This window comes from Gorilla gorilla, chromosome 19, assembly GCF_029281585.2.
Source record: "Gorilla gorilla gorilla isolate KB3781 chromosome 19, NHGRI_mGorGor1-v2.1_pri, whole genome shotgun sequence".
Lineage (NCBI taxonomy): Eukaryota > Metazoa > Chordata > Mammalia > Primates > Hominidae > Gorilla > Gorilla gorilla.
Window position 1 is genome coordinate 32,030,605 of NC_073243.2, and position 15,107 is coordinate 32,045,711.

Below are 15,107 nucleotides of genomic sequence, written 5' to 3' on the forward strand. Positions count from 1 at the left end.
TATGTGTGGATCTAAACATATCTAAAAATAGAAAAGGTACACTAAAAACATGGTATAAAAGATAAAAAAACAGTATACCCTTACCATGAGTGGGGCTTGCAGAAGTGGTAGTTGCTGGGTGAGTCAATGAGTGAGTAGTGAGTGAATGTGAAGGCCTAGAACATTACTATACACTACTGTAGACTTTATAAATAAATACTGTACACTTAGGCTACCCTAAGTTTATTTTAAAATTTTTCTTTCTTCAATAATAAATTAACCTTAGCTTACTTTATTTTAAAAACTTTTTAACTTTTAGGCTGTTTTGTAACAACACAGCTTAAAATACACCCACATTGTGCAATGATACAAAAATATTTTCTTTCTTTATATCCTTATTCTATAAGATTTTTTCTATTTTAAATTTTTTTTCCTTACTTTTAAACTTTTTTGTTAAAAACAAAGGCACAAACATACACATCAGCTTAGGCCCACACAGTATCGGGATCATCACTATCACTGTCTTCCACCTCCACATCATGTCCCACTGGAAGATCTTTGGGGACAATATCATGCATGGAGCTGTCATTTCATATAACAATGTCTTCTTCTGGAATACCTCTTGAAGGACCTATGAGGCCATTTTATAGTTAGCTTGTTTTTTAAATAAGCATAAAGAGTACACTCACAAATAATGATAAAAAGTATAGTACAGCAAAAACCAAGTGACAGGAATATTTCAGCTCTATCACCATCTTATGAGACCACTATCATGTATGTGGTCTGTCATTAACCAAAACATCATTATGCAGCACATTACTGTATATGTATATATGTATAATTTAAGGTGTTTTTTAACATTTAACTACACAGAAAAGCTATAGAATTCTTTATTTCATAACTATTAAAAAGAAGAGGGTTATTTTCTTGCAACTGTATTAACATAAATGTTTCCTAGAGTACAAAGATACTTTTAGCGAAGGAAACAAATAGCTAAAAAACACAAGTTGTATTGATAAATCTACCTAGCATAAATTTAAGTTAACCCTCATAGTAATATGCTTGCATTAAAATAAAGATTCTTTCATAAGCTCAATCTGTTTATATATTTAACTTTCTCAGCTTCATTTATTCAACTGAATAACGTACCCCTCTATCAGCTACGTTAAGTCAATAAGAATTTAGTAATAATCAGTAATTCTATACTATAATACAGTTTTTAGAGACAATGATGTTTATAGCCTTTTATCCCTTTCATATCACAACTGAACTGAAATATACCAATTTTAAAAATATTTAAAATGTTATAAATTTTGAAAATATGAAAATGACTAAAAAGCATAGTATACTGAACAAATTTATTCCATTCCAAAATTGTTTTCTCTTATTTTAAAAATAAACCCTATTTTGTATTAGAGAAGCTCGAAATTTAAAAGAACCCTGCGGTTTCCTTTGTAAAGTAACAAAGTTGTTTTTTTGTTGTTGTTAACTTATCTTAAACTTATTTATACAAGCTGAAATTCTGCCGTACCTGCTGCCCTTAAAGGTATATCTGTATATGAACAATCAGATGTATACAAATAAAATGTAATAAGCAACAGAAATTAGATAAAATGTTAGTGAATACTACTGTAATTTTGCCTTCCCCCAAGAAAGAGCATAATGGAAAAATTGTTAGTACCACTTGGATCAATCATGTTAACATTTCTAAAACAGTTTCTTCATTAGTGAAAGAGGGATAATACCTTGCAAGTTTATTTGTTCAGGATTTTTTAAATTGTGTATAAAATGTACAGTATGCTGACATATATAATGGATACTAAATAAACGATGGCTATTTTATATATATATATAATTTTTTTTTTTTTTTTTTTTTTTTGAGACGGAGTCTCGCTCTGTCGCCGAGGCTGGAGTACAGTGGCGCAATCTGGGCTCACTGCAACCTCCGCCTCCCAGGTTCAAGCAATTCTCCTCCTCACCCTCCTGAGTAGCTGGGATTACAGGCACCTGCCACCATGCCCAGCTAATTTTTGTATTTTTAGTAGAAACGGGGTTTCACTATCTTGGCCAGGCTGGTCTTTAACTCCTGACCTCATGATCCACCCACCTCAGCCTCCCAAAGTGCTGGGATTACAGGCATGAGCCACCACGCCCGGATGGTTATTATTAATAATAGCAAACAAGCTGACTTGTTTGTTCCATCAGACGGACCATTAAAAATGTGCTCTGCTGACCAGCTTACAGGTTTCATATAAAACAAAAAATCTTGTGTGAGAAGAGGTAGTAAGTCCCTATCCATGTAAACAAAAATCTTATAGTAAAGGTAAATTAATTAAATATTTATGATGGCAATGTAACCAAATGTAAATGCAAATTAGGAGACTCCTAATCTCGCAGGTCTTGCTATTAGTATTTTTTAAGGCCTTGGAGCTAAATCTATTTCCCCATTACAGGTATAGAAATAAGCTTACAAGCAAAACAGATGGAGAGCATAGGGCCAGAGGTAGTGGATATGAACAGAAGTCAGGACTCTGTCATGGGAGAAAGCTAGATAATAAGAAAAACAGAACACAGAAGTGAAAATGGGGCCGTCAGTAAGAACCTGAGTATTATAAAAGCATTCCCTCTGACCCCAACCACAGTACACTGATATTTTGCCAGTCTCCTATATTAGTAAAAAGAGCTTCATGTAGCATAGGGTTTTAAGTGAGACTGCTGCAGAAGCATTTTTCAATACACAATATTATTTTGGGATAAGTTTATTAGATCCTTTGCTAAAGAACATATGCAGCTCTTTCTACACTGACACCTGCGTCTTAAAGCAAGATGAGGTTGGGTCAATAAAATGAAATATGACCTTTTAGTACAAACAAGAGAGTCAATACTTTATGGAGAGAGAAAAACATTCAAAATTAAGGCCAACAGGCTGGGTGTAGTGGCTCATGCCTGTAATCCCAGAACTTTGGGAGGCCAAGGTAGAAGGCTCGCTTGAGGCCAGGAATTTGAGACCAAACTGGGCATCACAGCAAGACCGTCTCTAAGAAAAAAAAAAAAAAAGAATAAATAAAAAGATTAAAAAGAATAAGGCCAAAAAGTTCAAGTTACCTCTATTTCTGTACTTTCTTTCATTTTTCATAATGTTTAAGAGACCATAAAGACTGATCCTTAGCTATACTGGAAACTCATTATAATAATTCTTCATAATAGCAGAAACTAGTTTAAAAAAAGGAAGATGAGATAGCAAGATTCTAAAAGGCTCTTGTTATACCGTCTCTCCTAGCAGATGACCTTCCACAGAATGTGAGATCTCCACCACAGCAGGGCTGTATTAAAATGAACGTTTATTATCCAGCACCTTGCATGTGTGCATTACAATAATAACTTATGTTCAAAACCAAGAACATTGGTTCTTCTCAATTATCAGATATTAAACTATATTTAACTGATGTTCCATGTCAAGTAAATTTGTTATATTTTGTGTGACACAATAAATAAGTTTTTTGAAAATTAATCATCTAAGCTGGTGATATTTCTCTTTGTAATATGATCATTTAGTAAGTTTAGAAGACAGCTCTTCTTATAAGTATATGAAACCAATATGTAAAAATTACGTGGTTTCAGAAGAGTAGTCAAACATTCTAAACAAGTAGCTTAAATATTATTTCCAAATAAATGCAGGAAAAAGAATGACTATGGAGGAAAACACTAATGATATAAAACAAAGAAACAGAGAATTCTGGAGAAAGAATACATGAAAACTGAAAAAGAAACACAAGGATTCTTATAGATTATGAATACATACATAACCTATGTGTCTCTAAACTCAAACTAAGTACATATTAAATTTTTTCTAGTGGCCACACTTCATTTCTTGAATGTTTCCAATTAATGTCAGCAGGATTCATAGTATTATGCAGACAAGAATAGTGTACTAATATTACCTGTTGTGGTGTATTACTTAGCAAGATCAAATTAAAGATAGAAAGATTATCCAATTGTCCAACTTCTTTCCCCCTGCTTTTCAAAGTATAAATATACTGGGCCAAAAAATTTCTGAGTTACTAACTAAAGAAATGCTGTGAAGCTATATTTTAAAATAGTAGGAAGAAAACTGGAATAAGGCCAAATGGGCAACTGAGTATATTTAATCTCCATTAGTGATAATCTTGAGCATCATGCAAAACAAATTCCACCATTAACACAACTGACCAGACTGTCTGCCAATAACAAAATAACAAGTAAGAGAGTTTTCTGAAACAGTATATGAAACATTTTAAATGTTCTCTTGGTATATACAGAAAATGTTATCATGTACTTAGCCTTACTACTTTTATAATCACATTAATACTACTTATAATAGTTCTACATACACTTGACATAAAATGTATTATAATAATTTATAAGAAACACTTACTGGGTAAATTTTTTGGAGGGATGGAAGGATGGGTTCAGGTAGGGCTATAAAAAGAAAAAGTTTAAAGCTTCCGTGATTCACGTGACTCATTTTACAGTGCAATAATTTGTCAGCTACATCCCAGGTATAAGACTATAAGGGTTTATGCTAAAATTCAACAATTTTCAAATATTTCATGAAATTAATTCTTATCCCTAAGTTTGTATTTAAAATATATTTAAGTTGACAAACTAAGCTTTTATTAATAAACTACATATATCCCTATGTAAATCAATGTTCCTCACATGGTTTTAGAATAATAGGCTATCAATAAAGGGACATACATAATTTGTCCAACATCAGACATACACACACAATAAGCAAGACAAGGATTGCTCTACAGATACTGAATAGACATTATTAAGATGGATGTAGCAATCAAAAACTACAATTTTAAAAATACAGTTCAATGACACTAGGAGATAAAAATAGTTCTTTCATAATTGTCCCTTTATTATTTAATTTCCACTGACAATACCAAAATTGAAATCGTTCAGGAAAACTGATATACTGCAAATAACAAAAAAAATCAAATAAAACTCAAAGAAAAATCTTTAACCTCATTAGTACATTTTTAAAGAATGCTCAGCAAAAGTTAGAAAACTAAGGGCACGATCTGCTATTAATAAAATTTCATACAAAGAAATTATATTCTCATGTTACCACCATATTTGTGTCATCCTTCACCAATCGTTTTAAACAAATCCAATCTCATTAAATTAATTAACAGTAATTTTACATTGTTTTAATATGAAAAGAACAATATAAAAAGGTAAAGTGCCTAACATTCACAATATAAGAAATAACTGTAAAATATAATGTCATGAGTATGGTAAAATACAAGTAACACATTTTCAAATTTAAGAATTAGGAAGGATTTAAGAATTAGGAATACACTATGTATAACAACTACATAAACTCAACAACAAAGCATATTAACTCACTTTTAACGTATGATTTAGCAAAAACTTTAAAAAATGACTTCTGAAATCTATTAATGTAAATGTAATGAACCATTATGACCAACTTACACAGTCTCCAACTATAATTAAAAGGGTATAAATTTTTACCACACAGTACAAAGTAGGATGCTTTATTTAAATTTCCTTTATGTATCACATTTCATCCCCATGTTGAAAATTGGCATAAAATAAAACTCCATGGTATGTGTGCATGTTCTCAGTACATGACTGAGAATATCAGTAAAAAAAAAAGAAACTGAATCATTACTTACCAGAATCACTCTTAGAAAGTAAGGATATATATATTCCTTTCCCCTAAGAGGCATTCAAATACTCAACATTCTAGAAGACCTGCCAAGTAAACTCAAACCCCACTCACTTTAATTCTAAATGTCTCTCTATTTGTATAAGACTTTTTAATAGCTTTCTAGTAATTTTGGTTATAATACAGAAGTCAAATTGGAAAATCTTACACGGAATTAGTTTACTTAAAAACTTGAATACCTTTCCCATTCAATACTCTAGTATACTAAAAATATAATAAAACGAAGGATGAAGAGAAGATTATAGAGAATTAGAATAAAAAACCTTTATCTCATTCTGGTACCATAACTAGAATGCTAGGAGACAAAAACAAATACTAGCCACTGGTTGAGGATCTTTCAATGGACAAAAAAGCTTTTAGAACTCAGTAATTTGGAAATTTTTGGAGGCAGGGTTATCATTAAGTAAATTCTTTATGTTACAACCTTAAAAGATTTATAAACACTAGTCATCAGAGAAGCAATTAGTGTACTGCAGAAGTTATTTATTAACAATATCCTGATATTAGTCTCAATGAGTTTAGTAGTTTTTAAAATGTTTATCTTACTTCAAGCAATGTAAATTCTGGAAAAATCTGACTATAACAACTATTTTAACTTCAGAATTTTGGACTACAGGTTCAGTCTTTTAAATTTCTCTCTCAAAGGCAAAGTAAAAACAAAACAAAAGCTCATTATTAGAATACATGATTAATAGGTAATGCCTTGAATACAGCTAATCTACAAAATTTTACTTTGCCCATAGTTTCCATAACAGCTTGCTGGTAGAGACCCCACAAATTTATACCCATAAACTTTCCATATAGATGTACCAAAAATTTAAATTTTAAATAGCAGATCTTCAATCACACTAAGAATCATTAATTTTGAAAATGCAAGAACAACTTTATTTACTTATTTATTAATTTTTTTTTTTGAGACAGGGTCTCGCTCTGTCACCCAGGCTGGAGTACAGTGGCACGATTTGGGCTCACTGCAGCCTCCACCTACCGAATTCAAGTGATTCTCATGCCTCAGCCACCCCACTAGCTGGGATGACAAGTGTGCACCACCACGTCCAGCTAATTTTTTGTATTTTAGTAGAGACAGGGTTTCGCCACGTTGGCCAGGCTCTGCAAAGACAATTTTAAAATGTCTACCAGAAAGCTCTGTATGCCTAGGAATATGGTAAACATTCCACGAATATTCATTAATGTTATTATTTCTAGCCAATTGATGATCTTACCTTTTTCATTACTTTTTTTTTTTTTTGAGACAGAGTTTTGCTCTTGTTGCCCAGGCTGGAGTGCAATGGCACAATCTAGGCTCACTGCAACCTCCGCCTCCTGGTTTTAAGTGATTCTACTGCCTCAGCCTCCCAAGTAGCTGGGATTACAGCCGTGCACTACCACGCCCAGCTAATTTTGTATTTTTAGTAGAGATGGGGTTTCACCATGTTGGTCAGGCTGGTCTCGAATTCCTGACCTCAAGTGATCCACCCGCCTCAGCCTCCCAAACTGCTGGGATTACAGGCATGAGCCACCGTGCCCGGCCTCCTTTTTCATTAACTCTTGTTATAATTAAAATCCTTTCTCAATTCCCCCTCATGCTTTGATCAGTCATCTTTCAAGTATCTGTAGTCAATTATTGACTACTGGAATTTATTCTAGGAAATGTGTTAATCTTTTTAACCTTTTCTACATACAGAGGACCTATTTCCTTTCTCTGTTTATGGCAGAAAAGATATTAAAGCATTTAAGAAGTTGAACAAAACATAAAGGTCATTTAATCCAACTGTTTGTGTTACAGGTGAGATTAAGGCCAGTGAGGTACAATAACTTCACCAAAGTCACAAAAACTAGCTTTTTGTGGCAGAGCTGTAACTGCTCAATACACCTTGCAGACTCTTGTTTGCCCTTTTCCCTCACAGTAATGTGATACTGCCAAGAAAAGCAACTATTTTAATCATCTCATTTCTTCTAGGGAGGAGTAGCTTAAATTTGCCAGTATAGAGTTACACATTAGCTCTGGGTAGCTGATGTCCTTCAAGTAAGACCTAGGAATGGCTGAATGCAGTGCCATTAATTACAAACAACTTCAGTAAATGGGACCACTCTGTCAAAAATACAATGTTTGGCAAAGTCTAAACTAAATTTTAATATGATTTTATTAGACTGGCAAAATAGCAATGTTTAATTTTTTTGTTTTGTTAAGAGACAGTCACTCTGCTGGTCAGGCTGAAATGCAGCGGCATAATCATAGCTTACTGCAACCTCAAACTCCTGGGCTCAAACAATCCTCCCACCTTAGCCTCCTGAGTAGCTAGGACTAATGATATGTGCCACCATGCCCAACTAATTTTTTTTATTTTTTATTTTTGTAGATGGGGGAGTCTCACTATATTGCTCAGGCTGGTCTCAAACTCCTGGCCTCAAGCAATCCTCCCACCTCTGCCTCCCAAAGCACTTGGGATTACAGGCATGAGCCACTGTGCCTGGCCCTAATTTAAAATTTTTAATTTGCTTTCAATACCACATTGGGGCATCTGTGATTAACGTACATTTTTCTAAAGAAGTCAGTCAAACTTAAAATTTCTAAGGTAACCAGTAAGAATTAAGGAGTAGGGCACATATTATGGATGATCATGTATGCTAAATGCTTTAGTCAAATCTCATTTTTAAATCACAACTAAAATATAAATAGGGAATGGTGGTGAGTGCTACATATTTTTTATATTTTATATATATAAGAAATCCTATTCCATTTTTAATGAAAGTAAACTGCAACCCACAAGAGAACAGAGTTCACTGAAAAAAATATGTTTAGAGTTCACCTGAACATATATTATAAAGTAATATATGTTCAAGATTGACATATATTTTGTAAAATTGGACAAAAATGATTAATGACACAAAGTATTATCTAAAACAGCCAATGTCATATGTTTCAAATTTTTTTAGAGGGGCAAATCAATCATCAAACCAGTATATATTCAAGACTGGTCAGCAATAAAAATACATTTATTAAGATTAGCCTGAACTACTTTAACATTAAAGAAGATTATCAAACCTCTCTGATGACTGATTCATAAAATGATGGCCCATTTAAACTATTTTGTCTCTCTCAGTAAGTCAAAAAAAATCATTTGACACCAGCATCCAAAGGAAAATATACTCTCATATATTATAAAACATCTCCAAGTATAGTGAAGTACAGAGAACTTTGCTAAACTATCCACAAATAACCCTGATACAATTCTGGCACCTACCTTTTCAGTATTTGTATATATACAAAGTTATATACACAGTTATTATTTTTAAATAAAATTGGTATTATGATATATGAGAATATATCATGAACATTTTCTTGTATCATTAAATATATTAAAAACATGATTGTTGGTGGCTATGTAGATCTCATATTAGGGTATATCGTAATTAATTTAACCATTCCCCTATTCTAGAAAATTTAAGAGTACTTCTAATCTTCTATTATTTACGTCACACCATAAAAAAATAGCCTTACATGTACATCCATATATGCACCACTCATCATTACGTTAGGATAAATTTCTAGAAATGAAATAACTGAGTCAAAGGACGTGAACACAAATATACAACACTGCTTTCTAAAAGAGTTGTACCAAATCAACACTCTCAGCATGATTGTGTACTCCATTTTGTCATTATTAAAAACTGCCAATTTAAGAATATTAATCCCTACATCTGTAATACATGTTCAAGTGAAATTCTGTAAGTAACAGGACAGAGTATAAGATTATATTCTGTCAAGAATGTAGAATGCCAATTTCACCCTAGGAGTATACCATAAAACTCTGATTACCAAGAACGGACATGGTTGACACACTATGAAATTAAGAACATTAACATAAACACTTTAGTCAAATAATGGCACCCTATCTCCAGACAAAGATGGGATGAAGATGTGTCTAAAGGTAGAATCAAGATTTTCTTGAGAACTAGCTAGCTCTAAGACTACTTCAATTAAGATAAATATGAAAAAATGCTCCCCAAATTCTCCACCATAGAGGAAAGGTTACTAAGCTGTCATAAACAAAAAAAATCAGAATGTGTGTGTGTGTGCGCCAAAAGTGGAAAGGATGTAACAATCAGACTGTTTTGTGATGGTCTGTCCATTATTCTGAGATTATATCATTGCTTTTTTGGTATTTTATGCACCATCTTTTATGAAGTGATGGTAGTAATTGGTAGCAGTTTTTTGGTTCTAATACTTAACATAGCAAAATAAAAACTCCAGTTCGGTTCTTTTTTTTTGGACATTACTTTCCTTGAAATCTAAAAGTCTGAGAATCATGTAATGAACAGGTAAAAGAAAATGTAAGAACATTATTTAAGAAGACCATGTTTTTGTAGAGGAAAAAAGAACACCCACCCTTTACAGTTATTTATTTGTCCCCAACTTTTGGAATTAGAAGACCTGAACTTGATATTTATGTATTTATATTTGGCTAAACATCTTGAAACCTTTGCAAAAAAAGCAAAAGCCAGAAAAAATAAAACAAATATTAACAATAACAATTTTGGGGTGTGAAAATTCATAGGAAATGTATTTTTTTCTGTCCTCTTTAGTATATTCTCAGGATTTTCTATGATATGTATACACAACTTATTCAAAATGAATTTTAAAATGTAAAATAATTTTTAGTATCACATTTTAAGTATTATTTTAAACATAATAATTCTGAAACAAAATAGAGAATTCCTGACAACCAATCTTACCTCTGAACTGCTCTTTTTTAAGGCATTGGTAAGACAATCTTTGTTTTTGTCCCAACCACTTCTATCTATCCTCCTATTAGTAAAAGTGACTCACTATAAAGAAATTCTCAATTTGGGTATCATCCTCCAATCCCTATCCAAAGAAGCCCAGTCTACCAGGAATTAGGTTAACAAAATTGTAATCCCCAACCCTAACCATTTTTGATCTATAGCACAAGGAAAGGGTGCCTTCTTCTTTTCCCAGTTCCCAGTATCCTCAGTACAGAAACACAGCTGTAAGGGCATCAAATCATCTCAACTTTCCAAGCCCAAGCTGCTGTTGACAAAATTGCTAATATTATCTGCTATCCCTCTCAGAATCTAAATACAAGGAGCACCAAACAATGCAATAAAAGGATATTTTTCAATAATTTTTTTAATGACTACACTGTAATAATTATTATTGAGCATATCACATGTTGATAGTGCTCTATCAGCAGCTCAATTCACAACCGTGGTAAAAATGTCACATTTTATTAGTAATCTGTGAGTTGTTTAATAATTCACGTTTTGGTAGGTAACAGCTATGAAAATGTGACATTTTACAAGTCAAAAATGTAAGCTTCATGAAGAAGGTAATTGTTTTTGTATGTTGTTCACTGCTGTATTCTCAGATCCTAGAATACCTAGCATTTATTTGGTAGGTATTCTATACATATTCATGGAATGAAGAAATGAGTATTATATATGCTAAAATATGTTTTCTCCTATTATTGTAATCTTTGAAAACCAAGACTCTAAACTGTGGAAGTATCACCAACCCAGAACAGATCAAGCCCCAGACATCCCGGCAAACGGTCTTCTACTACATTCACACCAAGTCTTTCACTCGGTCTTCATGTCACCACATATTCATATGTTCAGTTGGTTAGTCATTAAACATCTCAGCCTCCTGGTCTAATAACTACAAAACAGTAGATGCATCCATCTTTTAACAACTCTTGGTGTCCGGCTAAGTAGAAAGTATAAAGCGGCTTAATGTTTATTTCTTGGATTGTTATATATGTAAGATATTTTTGAGAAATATGAAAGTAAGGGTTTCAAATAGATCCAGTCAGTCTGTACTATACATCTAGGAAATTTTCAGTACCGTAAAAATTCTCACACTTATGAATGGTCCAAATTACAAGTGTTCACTTATTACTGTTTGCCACTATGCATGCGACAAAAGTATAGCTTTTACCAGAATGGCCTCATAAACAATGACTAACCAGACAAAATTAAAATTTGGGAGCCAATCCATAAAACAGCCCTATGAAGATAAAATCTAGTTAAGGAGGGCAACTCAGAGATTAAAAGCTTCTTTAACCAACAGGAAAATAATTTAATTCCTGTCTCAAATTCAAAATTAAAAATATGATGAATAGTAGCTGAGCTAACTTTTATAGGCCTTTTGAACATTCATCTGCTTCAAGATAATGGGTCTACAATACAGTGGTGAAAGTTCTTTGAAAACAAAAGTGACTACAGAAAAACTTTCAAAAAATAAAAAAAAAACAGTGAAACTTCTATATTTTCCAAGGAATAACACTTCTAAAACATTTGTCCAAAGCAACAAAACAGGAAATGTGTTTCATGGACCTTAGAAAGAACTTTTAAAACAATACTATTTGAAAATAGGGTCAACAGAGAAGACACCATAATAAAGCTGTCTTTTACTTTTAAAAACTGGGTAAAACTCCATTATACTTACTTTGTAAATAGTGCAAAACCATCAATACAAGACTATAGCTGCTTAAAGTACCACGACTGGCATCATTTATCTGATGGTGACTTGCCCACTTCTTAATCACCAGCACTAACGGACGAACTCGATTTTCAACTGAAAGTAAAATTAAAACTTAACATGGTAAGAGACGTTATAGTTTCTTTGAAAGTTTACATCATTTCCCAGCTCCATACCAAAATAAAGAACACTGTCTCCGTGTATATTAAACACTGCGTCTGTTCACTTTGTGTCTTATGTCTAAAACTTACCTTAGTTACCTTTTAAAAATTCTCAATTATTAAAATGCCACTTGATTCACCTATAACTGACAGTATATGATTTTAGAGTAGCAACATATACAAAATAAGATACACTATACTTAAACACAACTAAAGAGATGTCACTATTTATGCCAAACATCTTTAAAAATGAATAAAGAAAAAAAGGCTAATTTTTAATAAACAAACAACAAACTTACGGTATGCATAAGTTCTGAGAAGGAATGTGTTTCTTATTCCAACAATATTGTTTACATTCAAGTCAAACTCCACACAACTATTTAAGAAAAAATAAATAAATAAACTTTAGCTGAAGAACAAAAAAACTTCCTTCTTAATAACTAAATTAATGCTCGTCCATCCCATGATGCAAAATAGTATGGGCCCAAAGGCCATAGATCTGTGTTTTCAAAATGACACACTAAAGAAATAAGAATGAACAAATACTCAGTATGTTATTTCAATGTGATCTGATGAGTACTGAAAATATAAAATAAGATTCCAGTGGAAAGATCAGTAACATACTGCTAAGGCTCCAATTACCCCAGATAAAATTTTTAAATCTTTTTTTTTCTTTAAAGAGATGGAGTCTCGCTCTGTGGCCTAGGCTGGAGTGCAGTAGCACAGTCATAGCTTACTCCAGCCTCAAGCTCCTGGGCTCAAGCAATTCCCCCACCTCAGCCTCCCAAATCACCAGTATTATAGGTAGGAACCACCATATCCAGCTGAAAATTTTTAAATCTCACAATAGTTTCCAGATAAACAAAACTATGTGACCAAAAACATTTCTGAGCAAGTTATCCCATTAAGTTATACACTCTCAAATAATCTGGAATTATAGCATCATATACTTTAAAACAACAGGAATAAAAAGCCAAATTAAATACAGGGGAAATAATTTAAAAGCTCTGTCTACACATTATATTTCCTCTAAAAAGGCTAGTAAATTACAGTATCATGTCAAATTTGGCTATTGATACCTGGGAAGAGCTATCTATACTACTCAAACACATGATGATTACTTCTTTGAAAGCAAATATATGCAGTTCATAATTTAGAAAATAGGGCAATAATGATGCAATCTATAAAAAATGGCTAAACTCATACAAAATTAAGGATTACTTTATGTAAGTCAGTTCTACTCATACCTATGTGAGATCCCAACTTCTAAATACTAATTTTTTCTGTGAAAAGATTGTCTAAAATAAAAACAAAATCTTTCTATATTAATTATAGCTTTTAAGTATAAAATTTGAAATCTACCATTTCAGTCTTTCTTATTTGGTGGAACAAAAGAAAATCTTACAATCTTTCCATTATCCATGCATATTAATAAAAATGGATAGTAGTATTAACACTTCAGATATTATACGTTATTTGGCTTTGGGAAACTTACAGTAATAATAGAGTTATTCTTTGTGTTTGTGTAATTCTAACACTGAAGCCAATTTGTACTACATCCACATAGTAACTCAATAGAAAAGAAAAACACATAGATGGCAACTAGTCTGCAGTTAAAAATTTTTCCAAAATTGAATTCAGGGCTTTAAAAATATCCACAGTTCCTGCTTCAAATACTACTTCTAGAAATACTAAAAAAGTGATCCTCAATATGGAAAGAATTTATGCACAAAATACTTATTTATATTATCTAAAAACCAGAAACACACCGAATGTTCAAATACAGGGGAATGGTTAAGTTAATGACAATTTATTCACTCAATGAAATACTATAAAGCCATTAAAAATGATGCTGTAGAACAATATTTAATGATATAACCAAATATTCATGAGATATGGTTCTGTTGGGAAGTAGGATTTGGCCAGGTGCAGCAGCACACTCCTGTAATTCCAGAACTTTGGGAGGCTAAGGTAGGAGGATTGCTTGAGGCCAGGGGTTCGAGACTAGCCTGGGCAACATGGCGAGACCCTGTCTCTACCAAAATTACAAAAATTAACCAAGTGTGTTGGTGTGTGCCTGTTGTCCTACCTACTCAGTAGGCTGAGATGGGAGGATCACTTGAGTCCAGGCATTTGAGGTTACAGTGAGCTATGATCATGCCACTGCACTCCAGCCTGGGCAACATGGTAAAACCCTGTCTCTTAAAAAAAAAAAAAAGCTTAGGAACAAAAAAAGTTTGCATGATAATCTTAAATAGAAAAAGAATAAAACTGTTTTTGTAACTATAACTACAACCATATATTATTAAAAACTTATAATTAGCTAATATTATAACTTTATGTTTTATCTCCCTATATATTTTATATCTGCTTTAGGAAAATCTGACACAATTTACTTGGCAGAAATTTAATAAGTATTTATAGATCTGATTGATGTTTAGATATATAAACGAATGGCTTGAGCCAGGCATTAAAGTTTGTTTAAAATATATATATTCAGTCATCATTCATAGTAGCTACGTTCTATAAAGTTGCTGCAAACACTGAATTAGTGAATACTATACCATTGCTCCTAGGGTAAGCACAGGGTTAGGTATCTGCCAGCCTGGTCACATTTTCATAAACTCATCAATACATAACCAAGTTTTATGTTGTGCTTCTATTTGAAGACATTGTATTTAATATATACGGTTGATTCATTAACAGTGGACTCATGGCCAAGAGT

The 15,107-nt window shown here is 32.5% G+C and overlaps 1 protein-coding gene across 14 annotated transcripts in view; it reads right to left on the bottom strand.

Moving 5' to 3' along the window:
* The window catches only part of TENT2 (terminal nucleotidyltransferase 2), a 74,556-nt gene that overhangs the window by 25,530 nt on the left and 33,919 nt on the right, over nucleotides 1-15,107 (bottom strand). For all 14 annotated transcript variants that reach the window (XM_055366960.2, XM_055366955.2, XM_019013598.4 and 11 more), the window contains 3 exons: nucleotides 12,682-12,758; nucleotides 12,189-12,317; nucleotides 4,394-4,437 (listed from right to left, as the gene is read on the bottom strand). In XM_055366960.2, the coding sequence (XP_055222935.1) occupies nucleotides 4,394-4,437; nucleotides 12,189-12,317; nucleotides 12,682-12,758 (250 nt within the window). The remainder of the gene's footprint in view (nucleotides 1-4,393; nucleotides 4,438-12,188; nucleotides 12,318-12,681; nucleotides 12,759-15,107) is intronic.